Genomic DNA, 24877 nt, shown 5'->3' with positions numbered 1-24877 from the left:
CAGCCTCCAAACTGAAAACGTCAAGGCCCTGCTCCAAGGTGAAAGGTGCCAGCCCCAGAATGCAAACCTGGCCTCAAAGCTCCCTCAGCGACACATTCAGAGCCCAGCTGAAACTGGGGCTGTGAGATTGGAGAGCCACAAAAACGTGCCCCATAGCACCTTACGTCCCACTCGTCCAAAATCTGCGTTCAGCCTCCAAAGTGAAAACGTCCAGCCCCTGCTCCCAAGTGAAAGCTGCCAGCCCCAAAAAGGGTGCCTGGCCTGAAACCTCCCTCAGCAGCCCTCATACAGGCCCACTGACATTTGGGCTGTGGGCTTGCATAGCTGCGGACGTGGTCCAAATACAGCCTCACGTCCCTCTGCCCTCGACCAGCATCCAGGACCCAAAGTGAAAACATCCAGCCCCTACTCCGAGGTGAAAGGTGCCAGCCCCAAAAGGGGTGCCCAGACTGAAACCTCCCTCAGCGGCCCTCGCACAACCCCACTGACATCTGGGCTGCAGACTTGCATAGCTGTAGAAGGGGTCCAAACACAGCCTTACGTCCTTCAGGCGGTTGACCAGCATCCAGCCTCCAAACTGAAAACATCCTGCCCCTGCTCCCAGGCAAAAGGTGCCAGCCCCAAAAGGGCTGCTTGTCCTGAAACCTCCGTCAGTGGCCCTTGCACAGGCCCACTGACATTCGGGCTGCAGACTCACCTAGCTGCAGAAGGGGTCAAATAACGCCTTACCATCCTTCTCACCCAAAATCAGCTGTCAGCCTCCAAACTGAAAACGTCCTGCTCCGAAGCAAAAGATGCCAACCCCAAAAAAGGTGCCTGGCCTGAAGCCTCCCTCAGCGGTCCTATTATGGCCCCACTGCCACTGGGGCTGTGAGATTGCGTATCCACAAAATGGTCCACGTAATACTGTATATCCCTCTCGTCCAAAGTCATCAGTCAGCCTCCAAACTGAAAACATACAGCCCCTGCTCCCAGGAGAAAAGTGCCAGCCCTGAAAGGGCTACCTGGCCTCAAACCTCCCTCAGCAGCCCTCACACGGCCCCACTTACAGTTGCACTCTGGACTCACCTAGCTGAACAAAGGGGCCAAATCGCGCATTACGTCCCTCTTGCCCAGAATCAGCGTTCAGCCTGCAAACTGAAAACGTCCAGCCCTTGCTTCCAGGCAAAAGGTGCCAGCCCCAAAAGGGTGCCTGGCCTGAAACCTCCCTCAGCAGCCCTTGCACAGCCCCACTGACATTCGGGCTGTAGGCTTGCATGTCCACACGAAACGTCCTAACTCTGCTTTACATCCCAACGGCCCTCAACCAGCATCCAGCCTCCAAACTGATAATGTCCAGCCCCTTTTCCCAGGTGAACCGTGCAAGCCCCAAAAGGGCTGTAAGTAATGTATAGGGTTTTGCCACCACCGGGTGAATATCCTGCACTATTTGGTTCACAGCTTGTAAATCTTGCACTAACCTGTATTCCTCACACCCTAGCTTTTTAACGAGTAAGATTGGGGTGTTAAATTCTGATTCGCATTATATGAGCAACTCATATTCTATACAGTTGATTATTAACTTTTCTAATCCCTTTTTGGCCTCTATTCTCAATGGGTATTGTTTTTGTCTTACTGGATTTGTTCCAGGTTTAAGGATAATTCTTATTGGTTCCACTCTTCTGGATCTACCAACCTCACTAGCCCATACCAAAGGTGTCACGGCATTCTCCACCTCCTCAGGAATTCATTTGTTAGTCTTAGGTTGTTCTTGCAACATAAAAACTCTTGCCTCGATGGCTTTAGATTCAGGGATTAATAACTGAACTTCACCATCTTTAAAGGTGATCTGCATTTCCAATTTACTCAATAGGTGCCATCCCAAGAGTGGTATAGGACATTCAGGCATATATAAAAATTGGTGAGTTACCCTTTGTTTTCCGAGCTTAAAATTTAAAGGATGGAAAAAGGCACGCTGTTCCGCTTTCCCTGTGGCACTCACAATATTTACTGTATCATCGCTCAATTTTCTTTGACAAATATTTAACAGAATAAGTCGCCCCAGTATCTACAAGAAAATCTATTTTCCTGTTTCCCAGCTCTACTGTAACCAGTGGTTCCGCTGGGGAGGTTTCCCCCGGTCCCCTTCAGGACTTAATTAAGGGGAACTGACATGGAAAGGGAGCTTCTTGATTGTATCGTGCCTCCTCCAGAACCTCTGGACTGACAGGCATAGGACCCCTAAAATGGTCCTTAAATTTCTGACAATCCCTTTTCCAATGTCCCAATTCTTTACAATAGGCACACTGATGATCTCCTAAGGTATTACTGGTATTTTGTGCTGGAGGGGCCCCGCCTCTCCCCCCATAGTATTGCTGTCCTCCCCTGAAGTTACTGTTTGCTGACGCTCCCTGCAGTGCAGCTCTCAGGTTACCATCTCTTTCCCTGTCTCTCCGTGCCTGTCTCCACTCTCTTTCATTTTCTGGTTGCTCTTATCTAACTTCCTTCCCTTTCTCCCTGTTATCAAAAACCATCCATGCAACCTCCAACATCTTTCATTAATTCCAAATCATCCTCCTCATCACGCTCACACTTCAAACACCGTTGCCCCATACTACAAGCAGAGCAACACCTTCACAGCCTCCCGCTACCTTTTCCTGCTTTTCTAATGCTGATGCCAATGCCAGGGGGTCTTGCAGGGTAAACCCACAGTCCTTCAGCCACTCAGGATGATTTCACAAGGTGAAAAAAACAAATCAACATAAGGTACCTCATCCCATTTCTTCTCCCTTCTTCAAAACAACATCAATTGTAACATTGTATTATATTACAGATTCTTATTCTTGGGCCATTTTTCCTGATCATCCAATTTATATATTGGCCACCAGTGATTATAATACTCAATCAGTTGTCTTTTTATGAGAGGGTCCCCTCCTATTTGTTTCCAATGTTTTAAAATACACCCTAGGGGAGATTTCTTTAATATTCCCCCATCCACCGAAGGTTTGTTACCCATCATAACAGAAATACCACAAAATCCACAGACAAAAATTGACAAATGACAAAAGTGACAAAAGTAACACAAAACAATTAAAACACAAATTCTTGATTGATCAATACCTTTCAAAAGTTCTTACAAAATTCTTAAATTGCAGTAGAATAGCCCCTCGCATAGCTCACACCACAGCTTACTTGAAGGCTAAGGGGGCCTCTAACCCAAAATCTTAAATCACAATTAAAAGTAAGAGAAATGCCTTTTACCTGTCCCAGGGAACATGCTCAGAACTCTTCGGTCCGGGGGATCGAAGGGTCTCCCTGAGAATCCCTTGGTGCCAGCTGGAGGTCCTATGATCCCACAGATCCGTCGAGATTCAAAAGCCTTGTCCCATCTGGGTCGCCAAAACTGTCACCGAAATTTGGGAATGAAAGAAAACTCCTTAACACCAATTTAGCATTAAGAAGCAGGCATTTCCTTTATTGCAGCGCTGGGTGTCAGGAGGATAGTTCCTCTAATCAGGCACACCTAATGCTGGTTCTCTTGTCATATTTATACACAAATGTTACAAAGATTACAAAGGGGTACACTCCCCGTTACAATAATTGGTTCATATTTCTTCGCCTAGTATGCAAACTAGAACACATGCTCAGTTCCTTCCTCCGCCTCTATCTTTGGAGTAGGTGGTATAAATTGGGTAGGGGGCTTATGGGTCTGTGGTCATGGGGACCCTGGCCCAAATTACCTTTCCCCTAGTTTCTCAATATTTTGGTGTTGGTAATTGCTTGCTATACGCCTCAGCAAGATAAGGATGTTGCTGGAGGCAATTAATGTCCTCCCTTTCTGAAAAGTATGTACATAAGGACCCTGAAGTGTCTTGTAGCTCCTCCTTTTTATCATGATGAGCAGGTGCTCATTCTAAGAATTGTTAGCCTTCCACCTAAAGTAATAATGAATAGTTTCTTATCACATATAATACAAGCAGGCCTTCGTTACAGGCCTATCTTTTTGGCTACAATGCCAGCTCCAAAAAGGTGCCGGCCTGAAACTTCCCTCAGCAGCCGTTGCACAGGCCCACTGACATTCAGGCTGTGAGATTGCAGATCCACAGGAAGTGTCCTATCATTGGATTACTGTGACATAGAGCACATTTTTAACATCTGGTCCTGCCCGGACTACCCCAAGGGCTACTGCATCAACTGTTTTAAGTGTTAAATTAAGCTATGTTTAATTTTTTCAAAGGCTTGTCTTTGCTCAGGGCCCCATTTGAAATCTTCTTCCAGGTCACCTGATAGAGAGGGTTTACAATCAGACTGTAATTTGCCATATGTATCACCCAGAAACCCACAAAGCCTTAGAAAGCTTGCCTTTCCTTTTTGCTAGTCAGCAAAGAAACAGTTGCTATTTTGTTGATCACATCCATTGGAATCTGAGGACAGCCATCTTGCTATTTTGTTCCTAAAATCTGGATCTCTTCTGCAAGTCCCTTGACTGACCTTTGGTTTATGGCGAAACCAGCTTTCAGAAGGATTTAGACTATGGGCCCCTGCAGACACAGACTCACAGGCCCACAGCAGGGTGTGGGTCAGGAGGCACCTCCGGCATCCTCTAGTCCAGCCCCGCCCCCGTCACCCCTGTGGCCTTTGCTGAACATTTTCCCAGGGGCAGCCCCCACCCCCCCAGCCCTGCTGACAGGCCGAGCTGGGGCTGCGCTGGGACTATTGTGGAGCCAGCTAGCACCAGCCATGTCCAGCACAGGGCAGCCTCTGGTCTCCCTCGTGCAGAGGCCACCCCTGCAGCTCCCCCACCCTTGGCTGCCAGCACCTCACCAAGTACACCCAATCTAAGTAGCCTCTCCAGACCACAGATTTCAGCCATCTTCCTCTATACCGTAGAGGCTTTAGTTGCTTCACTTGGCTACAGTGCACATTTTACACTCACGGATTTTCTGTGCAATGTGATCAATGGTCAAGTCTACTCAATCATGAGCCCATCTGTGTGTTGCATCCCTTCCTAGACATCCTGATGTGTCATAGGCCTCTTGAGCCTTAAGTAGCTCACCCTTACATTCCCAGTCTAGCAGCCCGGTCCACCAGCTCATTGTTTCTGTGTTGTTCAGTGACAACTCTCAGGTATGTGAGTATCTACATGACTTTTACTACCAGGTTCTCTACCTGAGCACCAGCATGTTGCCATGATTCAGCAGCCCATGTGGTTTTACCTCTGTGCTGATAGTTGGTCCACTTCCATTGCTGTAACCACCTCCACAGCATTTGCCACCATCCATGAATGAGTAGAGATTTTTCTCATTCAACAATATCTAAAGTCAGTTGGATGACTTTCACTTCTGCAAACTGACTTGGATTCACCTTTTCCTTCAGCATTTTCAATGACTTGTTGTGTAGGACCCCACACAGCAGCTTTCCACCTCCAATGTCTTCTCACAGTATAATAGTGCTTACTGCTTTTCATTTGCTGGTTATTTACTATACAGTGGGGCCTCTTCAGCACCAGTCACCACCTCTGGCAACACTCCCAAAGTTTCAGCCCTCTGGCCAGTCCATGATCACTTCCAAGATTCCTGGGTGGTCAGGGTTTCCCATTCTAGCACATTGCATTATCAGTGCAACCCACTTACTCAATGTAGCATCAGTTGCATGATGCATAGAAAGAACCCTCCCTTTGAACATGCAGCTCAGCACAGACAATTGAAGTTCCAAGAGGAGTTGTGGTTCAGTACCAACTATTTCTGAAGCAGCTCAAACTCCTTCATATGCTGCTACTATTTCTTTTTCAGTTGGAGTGTAACAGGATGGATAAAGGCAGGGCAGGAGGTAGGGAGCAGGGAGAGGTATTCTCAACATCGAGCAGGGTGATCTGCTGTATGTGAAACTCAAAACTAGCTAGAAGCAATCAGAAGCTTTCACATACTATACCTACACAGCCACAGTTAAACTGAAACCAAGAAGCCTGGTTCATTGCCACAGTTGGTATAAAATTGGTATTCATTGATTATTGAAAATTACTAGTCCCCTGAACAATTTGTTCACAGCGGACATGCTATAACACATTCAGCGATGTTCTACATAAAAGACTTCAGTCATCTGACTAGACCTTCTCGTTCTATGGTGGAAAGTGTTTGAATTTGCTTTCCCCAACCTGACCTTTTGCATCTATTTTAGCTTCTATGAAATCTCAGTGACAGAGGCACAACTGCAATCAAAATTTAATCAGAAACTAAGGGCCAGATGGCTTTGCAGAAACTCACGCTTTCTCTAACAGATTTGAGGCATCATCTACCTACCACTTTTAATAAAAACAGCCAAGGATCACTCAAGAAACTCTTTGGGAGAATGCCTGAACCCATGTTGAAGCCTTCCTCAGGTCTGCCCCTTTTCCTGCCTGAAGTCATCCAGACAGAATCAGAGGATTTCAGCTCATGAGCCTGGATTTTTCTTGCATCTGGCAATCCCAGATAGATGTACACCTAGCAGTTCTTCGGCACATATACAGAGTCTATGGCATATCAGCTACCCAGATGAAAGAGTAAATCCGTTGCTCACTGGAGTCACTGAAGACATGCTATGAAGCACTATGTGTAAATACTGTTCAGAAAATTCCAGACAAACATAGCAAGTCAGTCCCACGAAGGGCCTAGAACTGCACCTTCCCAGGCACAGGTGGTGTTTCCTTGAAGTCTAAGGAGGATACCCTGACTCATGTATTGGCATGGACATTCTACATCATTACTTCTTGCTCACTCTTGCCCATTTCAGAAAAGGCTGTAAGGCCTTCTTTATTAGATTTAATGCTAAAATATTAAAAATATCTGGAATCCTCTGAAACACGTTCTTAGACTCACATTAGACTCATTTACTACTACATACAAAATTTAAGTGGCATCAAGAAGGGAAGTGTATTGAGATATTACAAGGAATCTTGAAGCCTAGTTTTTAAAGCAAAATCAGCACTGAGTTTCCGCATGACTTCAGCATGGCTCAGCCCATTCTGCTCCCTTTTAGTAAGTCCATAGTTTTCTTTCACATACTTTGCAAAGGGCATTAGATGTGTCCTAGCAGGAGTGCCATCCTTCTGAGTGGGCTGACTCAGGACCAGCTGACCCCCACAGAATGCACACACAAAGCGCTCTATGTCCAGAGACTTGGAATGACGTCCAACCCTGAAATGGAAAAATAAGTACTGGATTTCACACTTGCGGTAGACAGTACTCGTGGGAAAGGATTTCTTTCTCTTCTGCCAGGCTACTTAGGTCAGATTTCTAAGCTAGCATTTTAGAATAGGAGACAGACTACATACTTCACACAGTGGAACAATCAAATCTGTATTACACATTTCTCTACCCTAGAACTTTTTCCACTGCCTTTTCAGCTTGGTTCTTCCCTCTGTCTCTTTTACTCTCAGCCTAGTAGTATGAAGTACTACAACATTTCAAAACACCTCCACATCCCATGTAACAGCTACCCCTTGGAGTTTCTCCTCAAAGCCATCACCATCAAATCATCTCAATGCTGTGTTGCATCTAAGCAACTAATGCATTGCATAGTCATATTAAACACTTCAGGAAGATTCTTTCATATACAAAATACTATTTCCTTAAAATGCTTCTTAAAGTAGCACATGTGATCCTGAAGGAAAAAAGTCCCGTGCATGTTTTCTAAGCTTGCATTTAACCCCTAAAGTTAGGGGGGGAATAATAATAATTCTTAAAAAATCTTTAAAAATTCACACTATTGTCAGCCACTTTCCTGGGCTATGCAGATCTGAATTCACAAAACTTCATGCTTTCCCACTGAGACTGAGGTCATTACACGTAGAAGCCTGTGATCAGCTACGAACTTCCAGAAAAGGCAACACCACCTTTCATACCCATGAAAAGTAAGAAACCTGTGAAATTACTATAGCAACTATTTCTTCTATTTGATCTCAGCAACGTATATAGTTCTCATTTCACAAATACAGTAAACAAGACAGAAGTCTTATGACCAATGTTGCAATCTATCAGTAGATCTGTGTCCTAGCTTCAATCCTTCACATCACAGTGCTGCTCACATCTGTGTGATGCAGACATCTATTCTTCCTTTAATATATACACAAGCTGAAAGAGTCCATGAGGTAAAAGATCAACTAGAAAACTGACTATAGCTTTTATGAGTTTTAAACCAATAGAAATTATTATATTGTTAGTCTCTACGTTTTACTTAGCACTACCATAATGAAGATACAAGATTAGTCAAAATGTTTAGTTTTAATTCAAAGTCATCAAGATACAAAACCCAGTTTGTGCCCAGTTTTTATGGGGACTTGTTCCGCTTTTGAATTCTAGTGACTACTAACTGACTTCTTTCAGCATCAGATGGTCCTCAGTATCTTTACAAGGGTGAGTATATAAAAAGTAACTCAGTCCACCATGGCAAGTCTAGGACTCCCTTGTGGACTGTTTTTCCTTGGATCAAATCTAGATTGTTGTCATGGCAAAAAGATGTTACTTTGTAAAATGTGGACAGATTTCAAAAGAACTTGGAATGCCTTATTTCTGCACCACACCCTAGTACTTTGCTTACATACATTCTACAGGGATGTGCCAGATCGAGTCATTGTTCTGTCAGTGTAGGCCCACAAGTAATACTCCTGATGTAGTACTCATTTAAGACGGGAAATACCACCACCTACCAAAAAGCCTGTAATAGGATCAGTGTAGATCATGAAATCTGAGATAAGTGGTCAAAAACTTTCACAAGTTAACTCAGTATTAACTACAGTAGGAAGTAAATCCAAATTTACATAACGGGAGCAATGTTTGTAAAGTGAGAGCAACCACATGGGGTGTGACCTTTCCCTGCCATGTCCTTCAAAGCTGAGGCACATTTTCTGATCCCTTACTGCTTCCCAAAGACCTTCTGTCATCACCAATGGTCCTCAGAAGACACTTCTGCCTGTCCTGACCTCTGAACTGGAACTGAAACTACCCAGAAGCAAACATGTGGAATCACGTAGTAAGGGTCTGTGGACTCAGGAAATGTGAACAGACAACTCAGTATCCCAATTGCTTCACAGTTTAAGAGAACCATGATTTCTAGGACACAGGAGACTGCCAAGTTAGAGGCAAAGTTAATACATAGTCATATGCAAGATCAAAACATTACTCACGTAGCTTTGCACAGAACACATTCATAGATGAATTTGTAATTAATCTCATAGCTGTGGCATCGTGTTACTACTGGCAGTTCCGGATGAATCACAGCTGATTTATTGGCATAGAATCTCCAGAATTGTCCATGTCCATCGCGAACACCATTGATCAGCCAGGTGGCTGCATGGCAAGCCTCGTGAACTAGTGTGTCTCGAAGACGATCTTGGCATAAGGCAAACAAAAGACATTAAGATCAGTCAGGTATGGGGAAGTACAGACTTTCATCCTTGGTCACTGCTTCAGACCGTTGACATTCATTCTTTAAGATACAAGAGGGTGCTGATTTTGGCTGGGATACAGTTAATTTTCTTCATAGTAGGTTGTATGGGGCTATGTTTTGGATTTGTGCTGAAAACAATGTTTTAATTATTGCTGAGTAGTGCTTACACAGAGTCAAGGCCTTTTCTGCTTCTCACACCACCCAATCAGTGAGTGGGCTGGGGATGCACAATAAGTTGGGAGGGGACACAGCCAGGACAGCTGACACAAACTAACCAAAGGGATATTTCATACCATATGATGTCATGCTCAGCATATAAAGCTGGGGGAAGAAGGGAGACATTGAGTGATGCCATTTGTCTTCCCAAGTAACCATTATAGGTGATGGAGCCCTGCTTTCCTGGGGATGGCTGAACACCTGCCTGCCAATTCGAAGTGGTGAATAAATTCTTTGTTTTGCTTTGCTTGCATGCGTGGCTTTTACTTCACCTATTAAACTGTCTTTGTCTCAACCCACGAGTTTTTGCACTTTCACTCTTCTAATTGTCTCCCCCCATCCAACTGTGGGGGGTAGTGAGCAAGTGGCTGTGTGGTGCTTAATTGCCAGCTGGGGTTAAACCATGACAGATTTATTTTGGAGGTTGGAATTAACAATGTTTCGATAAGATAAAATGCCCCAAAACAAGGTTTTACTCAGCACATTTCCAGTTTTGTGATTAGCCCTAATTCTGCATCCTAGTTACTTCCCTGCACACCTAATCTGCTTGGTTTGATTTTTTTTTTCCGGTCAGTTGGGGTTTTTTGTTTGGAGTTTTTTTGAGACCTGAAACACCTTTATTTAGACCAAGATTCATTGATTGCTTTTGTAACATTAAGATTTTTCATCCAGAAACAACTAGAGTGGAGCACTGAATTTTCTCCGCAATTAGAACAGCTGGAAGGGACCTACAATGATCATCCAGTCCAACTGCCTGACAAAAAGTTAAAAGCATGTTCTTAAGGACATCATCCAAATGCCTCAAACACTGACAGGCTTGGGGCATGAACCACCTCTCTCGGAAGCCTGTTCCAGTGCTTGGCCAGCCTCTCAGTAAAGAAATGCTTCCTAATGCCCAGTCTAAACCTCCCCTGGTGCAGCTTTGAAGCACTGTCACACATCTTATCACTGGATACCAGGGAGAAGAGATCAGCACCTCCCTCTCAGGAAGCCATAGAGATCAATGAGGTCGTCCCTCAGCCTCCTTTTCTCCAAACTAGACAAACCTAAAGTCCTTAGCCACTCCTCATAGGACACGCCTTCCAGCCCTTTCACCAGTTTTGTTACCCTCCTCTGGATACATTCACAGACCTTCACATCCTTCTATAAATTGTGGGGCCCAGAACTGCACGCAGTATTCAAGGTGAGGCCGAACCAACACTGACTACAGTAGGATATTCACCACTTTTGACTGGCTGGTTATGCTGTGTTTGATGCACCCGAGGATACAGTTTGCCCTCTTGGCTGCCAGGGCACACTGCTGACTCGAGCCTGCTGCCAACCAGCACCCCCATACCCCTTTCTGCAGGGCTGCTCTCCAGCCAATCCTCTCCCAATTTATATTTGTGCCCAGCATCAGTCCACCCAGGTACAGAATCCAGCATTTGCACTTGTTAAATTTCATTCCATTAATCACTGCCCAATGCTCCAATCTATCTAGATCTCTCTGCAAGGCATCTTGTCTCTCAGTAGAGTCAACAGCACCTCGCAATTTGGTATCGTCAGCAAACCTGCTAACAATGCATTTCACTCTTGCATCCAGATTGTGGATAAATACACTGAACAGGACTGGCCCTAGAATTAAACCCTGAGGAACACTGCTGGTTCCAGCCACCAGCCAGATGTAGCCGCATTCACTACAACCCTTTGAGACCTGCCCTTCAGCCAGTTCTTCATCCAGCACACCATGAACCTGCTCATCCCACAGCTGAACAACTTTTCCAGAAGGATGCTATGAGGCTGTATCAAAAGCCTTGCTAAAATCCAGAAAAACTACCTCCACTGCCTTCCCTTCATCTGCTAGGTGGGTGACCTTATCATAGAAGGGTATCACATCAGTTAAACAGGATTTCCCCTTAGCAAACCCATGTTCACTGTGCTTGATGATTGCATTATTGTTTAAATGCCTTTCAATAGTATCCAGTATGATCATCATCTTAGTTTTTCCAGGAAGTTAGGTTAGAAAACTACAGACCTATGTCTTCCCTCACATCCTTCTTGTAAATTGGAATAACATTAGCCAGCTTCCAGTAAGCAGGGACCTCCCCAGACCCCCAAGACCTTTAGTAGATTATCAAGAGGGGTCCTGTCATAACAGCCCCCAGCTCCTTCAGTACTCTGGGGTGAATCCCATCAGGTCCCAGGGACTTGTGAACATTCAGCTGATACCCCTGGTCCCTGACAATTTCAGTGTCCTGTGTTGGGTTTGTGTGGCAAGGTTTTGGTAGTGGGGGGGCTACAGGGGTGGCTTCTGTGAGAAGCTGCTAGAAGCTCCCCCTGTGTCTGACAGAGCCAATGCCAGCCGGCTCTAAGACGGGCCCGCCGCTGGCCAAGGCCAAGCCAATCAGCGCCTCTGTGATAACATATTTAAGAAGGAGGAAAACACTTAGAGAGAGAGAGCTTTTGCAGCCAGAGAGAGGAGAGAGAAGATGTAAGAAACTCTGCAGACACCAAGGTCAGTGCAGATGGAGGGGGAGGAGGTGCTCCAGGCGCCGGAGCAGAGATCCCCCTGCAGCCCATGGTGAAGACCATGGTGAAGCAGGCTGTCCCCCTGCAGCCCATGGAGGAAGGATGAGGGGGTGTAGAGATTCCACCTGCAGCCCGTGGAGGACCCCACGTCGGAGCAGGTGGAGGCACCTGAAGGAGGCTGTGGCCCGTGGGAAGCCCACGCTGGAGCAAGTTCCTGGCCGGACCGGTGGACCCGTGAAGAGGGGAGCCCACGCCAGGGCAGGCTTGCTGGCAGGACTTGTGACCCCGTGGGGGACCCCACGCTGGAGCAGTTTGCTCCTGAAGGTCTGCACCCCGTGAGAGGGACTCCATGCTGGAGCAGGGGAACGATGAGAGGAGTCCTCCCCCTGAGGATGAAGAAGCGGCAGAAATGACGTGAGATGAACTGACCATAACTCCCATTCCCCATCCCCCTGTGCCGCTGAGGGGGGGGAAGGTTGAAGCCAGGAGTGAAGTTGAGCCCGGGAAGATGGGAGGGGTGGGGGGAAGTGTTTTAAGAGTTGATTTTATTTTCTCATTCCTCTACTCTGTTTTGCCTAGTAATAAATTAGATGAATTCCCTCTCTAAGTTTGGTCTGTTTTGCTCGTGATGATAACTAGTGAGTGATCTCTCCCTGTCCTTATCTCGACCTACAAGCATTTCGTTATGCCTTTTCTCCCCTGTTTAGTGAATGAGGGGAGTGAGAGAGCGGCTCTGGTGGGCACCTGGCCTCCAGCCAGGGTCAACCCACCACAGTCCACAAATGGAAATTCACTGTTCCCACACTCGTGGTCCTCCGACTCAGGGGACTGGGCAGCCCAAGGTCTGTCAGTTTTATTAAAGACTAAGGCAAATTAAAAAAGAAAAAGCATTGAATGCCTCCACTTTTTCTTCATCCCTATTAGTCATATGACCATCTTCAACAAGTATCAGTCCAATGTTTTCTTTAGATTTCCTCTTGCCATTAATGTACTTCAAAAAGCCCTTCTTGTCTGACACAACACTGGCCAGTTTCAACTCTAATTGAGCTTTAGCCTTTCATGTCTTCTCCCTACATATACAAGCCACAGCTCTCTCTAATCTTTCTGCAAAGCCTGACCTCACTTCCAGAGATGATACAATTTCTTATTCCTATTAAGCTCCACAAGGTGTTCCCCGTTCAGTCAAGATGGACTTCTGCTTGACTTACGACAATGGGATTGCCTGCTCCTGTGCTTCTAAAAAGTGCTTCTTAAAAACTGACCAGCACTCGTGGACTCCTAAGCCCTCAAAAGTAGATTCCCAGGGTACTCTGGGAATTCTCAATTTGAATTTATTAAGCTTACTTCAAAGTATTCTATTAATTAGAGAACTGATTCTCCTACAGTAACTGCAACATTCATTTCCTCAAATTGGGAGGGGAATGAGGGAGAAATAAGAGTTACAGTACCCACCACATGATAGTACTTAATTTGGCACTGATCTGTCTTTATTTCAGCTTTAAATATGGCTAGCTGTCACGAAGGAAGCCAGATTTTAGATTGCCATTATAGTACCTATAGAATTAGAGTAACATATAGATCTTCAAATCAATAATGTAATCAAAATACTGCCGTTAGCATGAATACATCTCTGTTCTCACATTTTGTAAATTTGCCCAGCCTATTAGAAGGGTTGTGAGGACACGTACTACCATTACTGGACTTATTTATTCAAAGTGATATGAAATTTCAGGGTCCAGTTCCAGATCTCTTAAGCCTCAGATTCATGTTTTTCTCTCAAGAACTCACTTTCTCAAAGAAGAATCAACATACCTTTTACCTACCTGCAGAGTCACAGACTTTCTCAGAAAGTTCTATGCGAGCATAACGCCTTGCTTCAGGACCTGCTGTCTGCCCAGTTACACAATATCCTGCTGTTTTTCTCATTTTCTTATTCCAGATTATTGCCATTTTCTCCGGTAACTGCAAAACAAAACAGTACATGTACTCTTCTTCTGGCCCTCTGGCTTCCCCTTATGTTTACTGCAAAGCCAGTACAAATGCCTCTTAGTGCCCTTAACACTGTTGTCACTTAAGATGCAAACCCACCCTCCATGGCTTCTTATCCCATCACCAGTTTTTCTGTAACCAACACTGGGAGTTTCACAATGCAGAATGAGACAAAAAAATCCTCTGTTCTGCCTCCAACTGTGGCTAACACATGCTGCTTAAGAGGAAATACAAGGACAGGTCAGGCATAAAAGAGAATTGTCTCTTCAAAAAAAGTACTCTTCCCAACTGCTAATCATTTGCAAGACAACACCTCACTGAGCCACATATGGTTCCTTTGCGTTAAAATGCCCTTAAAGTTGTTTTCTGGTGGTTTGGGGGGGCAGGGCAGGGAAAGAGAAAGAGAGCGTGTATTTAAGAATACATACACATTGTTAACATCGACAGTAGTCTATGATCAGAAGTTCTACAGCTTAATAATTCCCAGGTCAAGTATCATTTGCTTTGGTTGTTCTGAACCTGCAACTTGCTGTTTTAATTTGCTGCACTTTCACACTGTGAGAGGTTGAATAATCACCCCTTGGTTATCCTCTGTGCTGCTCCTGATTTTTTTTAAGCCCTCATCATAATTATCTTGGTTAGCTCTGTTCTGTTACTAAGTTTTCTGTCATCTAAATTAGTTAATGATTTTAAGTAAATGGTCCAACAGTAGTAAGTGCCAGCACAGGTACAGGGCTGAAGCACTGGGGAGCAAGATGTTTTGCTTTCAGCAACAGTGAGCCTGTTCAGCTTAGCCTTATGTGAAATCATGACCTCAGCCTGTCCTTGGTCAGCTCAGCAATATTTTCTCAGCTGCACAGAAACATTTTCCTTCCTGAAAAAAGTTCTGTTGGAATTAACGAGGGCAGTGTCCTTCCTCACAAGGACATTTTTCACCAGAGGAGGGTCTCCAGTATCCCAGAAAATGTAAAGGCCAAGACAGCAGTTCTCTGAAATTGAGCCTTCAATTTGAAGCACAACTTATAGCTTTAAGTTCACCCAAAACTGTTGTTCAAAGGATAAGCAGCTTTTTAATCTGTTCCAGAATGCAGACATGAACATGCAATAGGAATGAAGACTGCACGTAGCATGACTAAGCATGAGGCAATAGGCCCTAACAACAAAGGGAAGTGCTTTTATCTATCAGCTCCCTGCTCCCCAACATATGTTCCCGCTACTTGCCTTTCATCAGCTGCAGGCAATAAACAACTAGCTATTAGTAATACTGTAGAGTTCACTAGTACACGTTACTTCAGTAAAAGCTGAATGAGCAATGGTGGTAGGCAACCTTGAGCTTCTTTAAGCAGCAGAAAGCCATAACTGCCTTTGCTGAGGTCTGCTACCACAGAAGCAGCAACAGAAACATTCCTGGGCTGCTGACTTGTTGACCATGCAGGTACTAGAAAATACATAAAGATAAATATCAGTCACTTCTTCAAAGATGAAACTGATGCAGGCCCCTCATGTAGCAGTTTCTCTCAAAGACTCTTGGACACCATCCAGACTGTTCACTTAAGGATGGTGCACCATTACAGCTGGGAAAGCAAGCCAAGCTGAAAACTGCTGCATCCTAGTGTAATAACCCCCTTTCAAAGAAATCGCTTGAACTAATTCAAACATAAGCCATTGCTATAAAGCTTAGCTTCCACTAACTGAAGAGGATAAAGAGAAATCACATCAAAAAGTGAGGAGCTACATATTAATGAGCATTTTAGATTTGTAGCTTTTGTTTTGAAGCCAACCTTCTGCTCAAAGATGGTACTATTATACAGACAGTAGAGCTTCTGTGCCAGCTCCTCTTTATTTTTCTTGAAATACTTCACATAGTGGTAAGCCGGATTTGAGAGATCTTGCAAGAAACAGCCAGGCACTGAGCACACCATGAACCTGCAAGAAAACCCATAAAGCATTTTACTGAAGTACAGAAATATCACATTGAAAACTAACAGCCACTTTATAGCCAATAAAGGTCTCCAGGATGCTGCCGCTGGCGTAAACCTCTCCTGACTCTTTTCACTAGTTTGCCCTCATGAGGCCAGCAGGGTGCACACGCTTATACTGCCTTCTTCCCCTTTCCTCCCTCCAGTCCTGGAGCTGTGCTGCCCTGGCCAGCCCCCTTTTATGCTGAGCATGACATCATATGTTATGGAATATCCCTTTGGCTAGTTTGGTTCACCTGTACTGGCTGTGTCCTGTCCCAGCTTCTTATGAAAATTACCTCTATCCAGCCAAAAGTCAGGACAAATATACAATTATAAAATGACTAAAGAAAACATCACATGGCTAAAAGGCAGAATAAAGGCAGTTATTAGACATGAAAAAGACATTCTGAAGAGCTTAAGCTGCATCCACATATAGAAAAAGAAACATGAATTCTGCAAGTTATAAGGATACAGGTCAAAAATATCAAGACAAGCTTGTTAAAAGGCATGAATTGCTAATAGAATCAGTTTTGGTATATTTTCAGACACAGACACCTGGAGAGATAGAATCTTTATTGCCAGCGCACGTTAGAAGTATGCTGTTCTAAGACAAGGAATAGCAAGAGAGCTAACATTTACAAAGATTTGACATTTGTCAGATTTATTTGTCATCCATTCCTCTTAGCGGAGATTAGCTTATATTCTCCCTCTCACACCCAAAATTGAAAGCTTTGATTTCCAGCTACTTAATAACCATTAACAACTGCTGAATTGGTAGCAGAAGTTTCTTGGTACCAGAAAAATCAGAACGTCATCCTAGGCAAAATGCTTAGCATCTCTTTGTCTATCTAAAATGGTCCCAGAATATAGTAAAGAGGGAGAAACACTTACCTTTTCTCTGTCTTTGCTGATTGGGAGCAACTACCTAATTCGTTCCTGGGAATTCTTGCAGAAGCCATTATACTGGAAGGTGTTTCTTGAAATGAAATTGAGTTTGGCCTTGGTATCTCAACTCCCTTGCCTTTCAAGGGCTGGGCATCTTCAGAGGGTGGCTTGATGTTTTCTAGTTCAACAGAAAGAGTCACAGGATTACACACTGTCAAAGAATCAGAAGCATAAACATCAGCAACCAGGTAACAGAGAAGGGTGAAAAAAGTCAAATATTCCACCTCAGCATACACACTCTTACTGTGCATTCTTGAAAGCAAAGGCTTTTACAACTGATGGAAAGGTAATTTACTGTTATATGCTACAAAAATTACCATTCAATCAAAGAGCGGTAGACTCCAACTTTCAAACATTCAACTAGGAGGAAGTGGAGGGAAAAGCATTTGTGACCTCACTAAGGCATTGCTGTGACATTTCACCAATTTAAAATACATTACCAGCACATTGGGAGCAGTAATGCAGAGACACCATTAGAACAAAAAAAAAAAAAAACACCAACAACTTTCTAACCTTCTGTCAATGTACCACAAGTCACATCATTTGTTTCACAGGCAAGTTCTGATCAGACAGTTGCCTTTTTTCCCAGTCCACATCTGGACAGATTGCTAAGATGACTGACCATCAAACCAGAAATCAAGGACCCCTTCAAGGTTTGTGGTTTCAGTAGAGGTTCTCTGCTGGCTTTTCTATACCTGTTCCCTTACTTAGGCCACTTATCTCCTTTCGCTATTCAACCATATACAGAGAAGCCAATGCAGCTGCCAGCTCACTTATTCTAGAATATGTTTTCTAGACCACATTGACAGATGCCAATAAGGACAAAAAAAATTTTGCTCTTTCCCAGGGCATATTTGCATGCTGTCAGCTGTCCTCTTCCATAGGTCTCCTTGACCTGAAGTAATCCTTGTTAGTGAGGAAGGCACCCTGTGTTGACTTTTCTAGAGAGATTTGTTTTCACCTGTCTTAACTCAGCAATAGCCCTTTCCTCTCTTTGCAATCTTTCAGTTGGATCTCACTTCAGTCTGTCAAAGGAGAGAAGCTACTGATTTAGGAAATTCCTATTATAAACTGTATTTTAAATAAAGCAAATTATAAATCCAAGTAGTAAATTAACAGCACCTAAACTGCTCAAAATTTCAGTCTTACCAAAATGACAGCTTTACATTAACTGCTATCATATATTAAAAAAAATTAGTTAACATCATTCAAAACCACCAGAGTAATTTCTGATTGCATCAAAATTCAATTGCAAGATCCTGGGTTGCACTTCTAAAGCACGTGCTGTCAATACATTAGCTTGCAAGTTAGCTAAGAACAATTGCTTACCTATTTTGCTTGGCTGGTAGACAGTTTTACTTGTGCTTAAGATTCGTTTCCGGGGTATGTTTCGTTTCCTTATCCGTTCTATTAATGATTCAAATTCGTCATCTGAGCTACTTGATTCTACTTCTGTACTTTCTTGTAGTGCCACATTTAGCACTTTATTTTCTGTACTCTTTTCACAGTCTGGAACTGGAAGCAAGTCTGGACTGCCTCTGGAAATTGACTCTTTCAGATTTTGTGGAGGTGGGAGTTTAATGCACCTCCAACTCTCTTTCAAGTCTTTCACTCTACCTTTTTGGTAGCCATGCCATGAACTTTCTACAAAGACAGAATCTTCAGTGTCACTTGAAGCCTCTGGATACTGCAATTCTTGGCAGCAAGTATTTTTCTTTCCAAAAGTCATCAAATTCTTTGGGGTCTGAAGATCCTTCTGTGCTGCAATTCAAAAGAAACAGCTTAAAGTTTTGGTAGTTTTATTTAGGAGACCTGCCTTTGTCTTAACACAAAATATCCCATGAAAGATAGGAAAACACAAAGAATAGAAAGATATCTTTGTGTTTTCTTTATTAGATGCTGCTCATTTACCATCATACTAAATGGAAAGTCACTGAAAGATGTATAAAAAAAAAAAAAAGAAGTGGCTTAAATCTCATCTATGTATACATCAGTGTTGTGGTTTAGCGCCAGCCAGCAAGTAAGCACCACAAGGCTGCTCACTCAGTCCTCCTTCCCCTCCCCCCTGCCCTCAGTAAAATGAGGAGGAACATTGGAAGAAAAAAGTAAAACTCATGGGTTGAGATAAGGACAGTTTACTGGGACAGCAGAAGAAAACACCACCACCACTAAAAGAATATACAAAGCGGGTGATACACAGTACAATTTACTCACTGCCCAGAGCCCGGTGTCCAGACTGTCCTGAGCAGCAATGCCTCCTCCCCAGCCCGCTCCCCCCTGCTTATACACTGAGCATGATGTCATAGTATCAAATATACCTTTGGCTAGTTTGCATCAGCTATTCTGGCTGTGTCCTTCCCAGCATTTTGTGAAAATTAACTCTATCCCAGCCAAAACCCCGGACAATCAGCCATTCAGGGTTGTTACGCCTGATAGGTAGCTAGCACTGGCATAATCTTCATTCCCAGTAACAAAAGCTACATGCGTGTAAGAGTAAGGCTAAACATTTCATATTAAAGTTTTATAAAACCACGAAGTGAAGGGTGACTTAAAAAACGCTCAGCCTTAGCTGATCAACCATAACCTACAGCACAAAGCACACACTTGCCAACAAACAAGGCTTCTGACTCTCAGATTTCACCTAGCAAGATGAGGGGATCACGTCAAATCTATTGGTGACTTTTTTTTTTAATGATGATTCTGGTCCACTTTGCTTCCATTTCCCCTCCAGAAACCATTCCATTAGCTTTTTACAGTCTTCAGTTGGCATACTTGTTTCAGGGTTGACATTCACACCACCAGCAAGAGATCCCACCCTTCTCGATCGGGGTCAGAGCTTCTCCAGTTTCACATGAGATGACTGTTATCATCCCTCATCTACTAGAATTATATCACTGGCCTAGTGGCTGTGTCAAGAATTCCAGAGCCCTGTCACTCTTTCTAGGAAAGTCCAGTTTGCTCATATCAATGAGAATTGCACCACACAACTGTAGTCAGGCTCTGAATGTTAACAAACCAAGGCATGTTCCATCCCTTGGGGGAAAACAGGGATCCTCTGCTCAGACAAGCACTGAAACCCCTCAAGTCATGGTTTGCCAGAGCATTTTGTACCCAATGTTAACAGGATTACACATAGGATCTTGGCTAAAGAAGTTGCAAATTCAAGGACCCTATCTGTGGCCCTGCAACACCCATAGGCAAGACTGGCCTGATTGCCAACATCTGCATCAAATTAAAGGTATCTAGCTTAACAACAGTTACTTACTTTCTTTACTTAGTGTCTTTTGGCCACAGAATGAGCTTGTACTGCCACAGGAATGCAGTTTTGCATATCCTAAATCCTCTCTCCACAATGATCATCCCATATTTACAACTCAGTCTAATCAACCATGAGTTGCTACTCTTTTCATAGACCCAAACACTAGTAGATAGTCCACAGCATCTGCAGATCGACAGCAATGCTTCAAAATGTACACTTGTCAGGACAGTATGACCATACTTTCCTCTGTTACACCCAGAGGAAACAGAAAAGCCTCTCCTCTGTTACCCTCAAGAAAGAGACAAAGCGATCTTATGTTTAACTAGCTCTCTCAGAAACTTCAGCTCAGCAATGAATGCCATCTTTCCACCCATTAAAATTCCTGCTTCGTATTTGCTGTTGGACAATTACTTGCCATTCTTTGTTGTGCTCTTTCTCACTTTTAAGTCTAAGTAGTCACCCAGGTCATCAATTAAGTCCTTCAAACTGTAAAACAAGCAAATAATGTGAAAAAAAAGGTAGGCATAAGCAGGAAAATAGAAGAATAAGTTTGCCTTATTAAAAAGGCAATCAAAAAAAGCCACCCAATATAATATTATCAGCTGCTCACAGCAGCTGATGAACGTCCAACTACATCCATTAATAGGAATGGCAATACAGCATGTACACTCCCAAACACGCCATTTTACATTTGACCTGAAGATGCAGATTAAACACATAACAGTTCTTCTGTCTGCACTCACTCCTATACATGTATCTGCCTATAAATCACTAAAATTTTTTATTGTTTTTCTGCATTCTGAATAGGAGATGTGATGTAGAAAACTAAAATATAAACATTGAAAAATCATTAATTACAGCACCCTCCTTGCATCCACCTTTCTAGAAATAGATTTGGGCATTTTCATTCTACCTAAAACTGAAACAATAAAGTATTAATTAAGAACAAGGTTCTGTTTCTTTTGTTATGCATTTTTAAGAGAAAAGTCTGCAACTAGTAAAAACTCCATCTAAAGTCTTTAAAAAAAACCAGCCCCAAAACCCCATAATAATCCTTTACGTATAATTCCAACTCTCAGCTCCTCAAAGCTGAGAGCAGCTGTCTTAGCATTTCCTTCATTATTCAATCCTTGCCTAGCACAAAGCCAGATAAGAAGTACTGGTTTACATTATACAGTATCCAGTATAGCCTCCTCATATATATGGATCATTGGGGGTGGAATTAAATAGGTTTATCATATTTTCTCCAAGCATTTCAATGATGGTAGGTAGTAGTTTTCCTACTGCAAAGAGGTGTCCATATGCAGTTCAATACTAAATAAAAATAAATAGAAATAAATGTGTTTTAATCACTCCAGGAACATTGTGGTGACTGCTAAACACAAAAACACAGTTCAGGTAGCTGTAACTGCATATGCTTCAGGTAGTGACTTTTGAGAGATTATCAGGAATGTCATAAAAAAATTTCATACACCATCATCATGAGAAGGGGAACAAGTTTCATTAAAGCATAAATCAGGCTGGCGAGAAGGGAAACAACCATCCCTTCTTCAAAACATAATGGGCCAAAATAGCAGTTATGGAGTGTTGGTTGTCACAATCTGAAGCTGCATGAATGACTTCAATGGGATTATAAGCCTTTGCACTATGTCATAAAAGCCCAGAACCAGAAGACAGGTTTTCTTGAAAAAGCTTTGATGGCTCATCAGTAGATTCTTGTACCAGTAAAAGCCACTGAGCTACACCCAAACACTACCCTGAAAGCACGCTATAGGTTAAAAAGCATAAGAGGACTGAATGTTGTCCTCTGAAGAAGAGCAGAAGCGGGGGGAAAAGAATTCAAGACCTCGAAGCTCAAAAAGTACTTGGAGCAATGTTATTTTCAGTAGTAGCACCCAGTAGTCTTCACCACTACGCTCATTACAAAAGAAGTAAACACAGTATCTGCTGCCTTCCAAGCCACCGCACCAGGGTGACTCACTGAAGCACAAATAGCTAGCAGCCAGCAGCTTGCTTAGATGATCGTAACCACAGCATTCATAGACCATGAAGCACCACCAAACTAGTAAGGCTGATAGCTGATCACAGGAAACCAAAAGCTTACCAAAAAATATGACTTGCTACTTAATAAATCAATTCTCTTTGGTTTCTTGTCTCTTTGCACGTATTTTCATTTCAACTCATGCAGAAAAAGCCATCACACATAAAAGGGAATTCTGAGTAGTTTACACATGTTTGGAACAATAACTGCTTAGAGAAAACGTTTATTCAAAGATGCTCCATTGACTAAGAAGGAAGCTAGTGTATAACAGGGAACAGACAAAACTGAGGCAACAAGAAAAATAATGCAAGGCAAAAAGCATACAAAATTAAGACATGAGATTCAAGAACGCTCACTGTGGCATATAGCTACAAACACTATACTACAAGAAGAAAACGTACTTTGCAGCAGGAGCAATGAAAGAAAATCATGTTTAAAAATTACTTCACTATAACTACATAGAAACGTGTCCTCTTCACACTCCTTCAAACAAACAAACATACGTGTGCTATTACTTACACATTGCAAATTCATCATCACTGCTGGAGGAAAAGTACAGGGCACGACTGCAAAAAAATGAAATGCAGAATAGTATCAAGAACACTAGGTCAACAGCAAGTGAATCTGCATCTCTACTGGTCAGAAATACCTGTGAACACCGAGAACCAAATATATACTGAAAAAAAACATTGAACAATTCAAATAGGCTGATCTGCTTTAAATTATTTAAGATAGAAATATTAGAACTTATATGGTTGTTATACATTTTAATGTACAAGTTCTAATATTCAAGTAGTAATCAATCACTGTCAAAATCTGAAAGATTGAGCCATTTGGAGACACAGGCATAGGACATTACATTGGTTTAAGTTCAAATTGGGTGTCAGAAGGAATAGAAAGCTTGTTTCTCATCTTACATTTGGTATATGATCAGATAGAGAACACTGTGTTATACTAAGTCTGAAACCTCAAAACATGCAACGAGAAATAAGCTGCTTTTGTATAAAGTACATTTTAATAGGGTTGCCACAAGTATTTAGCAAACTGCAGTAGCTTTTATAAAGCTATTTTAAGATGCAGAAAGGATGCATTACCAGTTAGACTGCAATTGTCATGCAAATGTAGAGGCAAGTGATAATACTCTATCAAATTAGCTTCATTTTCTGACAAAACCCAAACATTAACAACTTGAAAAATACACTATGCAATTACTTAAAAATATGAAGACAGCTTCTTTTAATTACATTAAGGTTACCCAAACCTTAAAGATTATAAGTCTGAAACATGCTAATACCTACCAATTACCATAAAACAATCAAAGGCGTAACCTAAAGTTATATTTAGGTATGATCAATAACGAAGAACGCTAGGAATGGAGCTGCTGCCCCACGGAGCACCACCTCACCTGCCGCCCCGTCGGCCCCGGCTCCCTGCGGCTGCTCTCCCTGGGCTGCGTCCGCCTGAAGCCAAACCGCAGTAAGAGCCATCATCGCACGAGTCTAAGGGCCCGCCACCGGGACGTCCCTCGGACACGCTCCCCGCCTGCCCCCAGCATCGACCGTACGTGGGGGGGGTGGTGGCCGGGCGCTCCCCGCGGCCCTCAGCGCCCCGCGGGGGCTGCGGGCCCCTCTGCTGCGGCGAGACTCCGTCCCGTGCCTCCTCGAACTGCAAACGAAAGAGAGTGTGAGTAGCCCGCCGGGACCCGGAACGGGGTGGTGTGGGGGTAGACGGGGCTAGCGGCCTCCGCCGCACCGCTGTCCGCTCCATCCCGCTTCAAATCGCCCGCGCCCCGCCGCATCGCTTCCGGGGCACCGGCCCAGGCCGCATGCGCGCCGGCCCCCGCCTGCGCACAAGGCGGGGAGCAGCAGGCGGACAAGCCAGCGACATGCCCTCCAGCTGAAGGGCTGAGCCAGACATCGGCCAACACACACGTAGGTCCTAAGTATTGTTAACTCTGCCAGTCATAGAGCTATTGCTAACAGGAGAGGATGCAAGCGTAAATACAGCCAGGCTTCCTCCCCAGGGACAGAAAGGGGGTGCTTATCAGGCAGGATACACCCAGCACCAGCAGGGATGGGGTCACCTAGGTGCACCTGGCAGAAGCTGGAGTCTCAAGCTAAGCACAAGCAGGAGATAAAACTCACCTGCTACACATCAGCAACAGCCCTAGCACCATTAGAAGGCTGACATTTCAAATTGCAGTCCTTGACCCACCACAAAGATTTAGGAATTGCTTATTCAAAACAAAAATATTAGTTTACACATAGGCCATGACCTCCAAGGTACTACAGAGTGGGACCTGAGATGACAGAACCACAAAGGCCAGAAGAAACAAGCTGCTGTGAGGCCCCAAAAACACCTCTGAATTAACCATGCACACACACCAGAGCTTCTGTGTTTGGGTGGGTTTAGTCTAACCTAGTGGAAACAGAAACATCTATGTACAAGAGCTACAGTTACCTGGAATAATTTCTGCTGAGATAACTAGCATTATTTAAAACAAAATTACCGAAAGGAAGATGAAAGGCCAGCAGTTCAGAATACTTTTCTGAC

At 43.6% G+C, this 24877-nt stretch overlaps 1 protein-coding gene across 1 annotated transcript; it reads right to left on the bottom strand.

Moving 5' to 3' along the window:
* Positions 1-1427: 1427 nt before the first annotated feature.
* On the bottom strand, positions 1428-24058 carry GCNA (germ cell nuclear acidic peptidase). Its single transcript, XM_054838890.1, has 9 exons — positions 23730-24058; positions 22844-22890; positions 18354-18785; positions 16971-17142; positions 15900-16044; positions 13953-14091; positions 9143-9347; positions 7023-7154; positions 1428-3382 (listed from the first exon to the last, which is right to left on the bottom strand). The coding sequence occupies exons 2-9, from the start codon at positions 22845-22847 to the stop codon at positions 3325-3327; spliced, it is 1287 nt and encodes a 428-aa protein (XP_054694865.1). The 5' UTR covers positions 22848-22890; positions 23730-24058; the 3' UTR covers positions 1428-3324.
* Between the last annotated feature and the right edge of the window lie 819 nt (positions 24059-24877).

Source organism: Grus americana, chromosome 12 (genome assembly GCF_028858705.1).
Source record: "Grus americana isolate bGruAme1 chromosome 12, bGruAme1.mat, whole genome shotgun sequence".
Classification (NCBI taxonomy): Eukaryota; Metazoa; Chordata; class Aves; order Gruiformes; family Gruidae; genus Grus; species Grus americana.
This window is presented reverse-complemented; position numbering and strand designations above follow the sequence as displayed.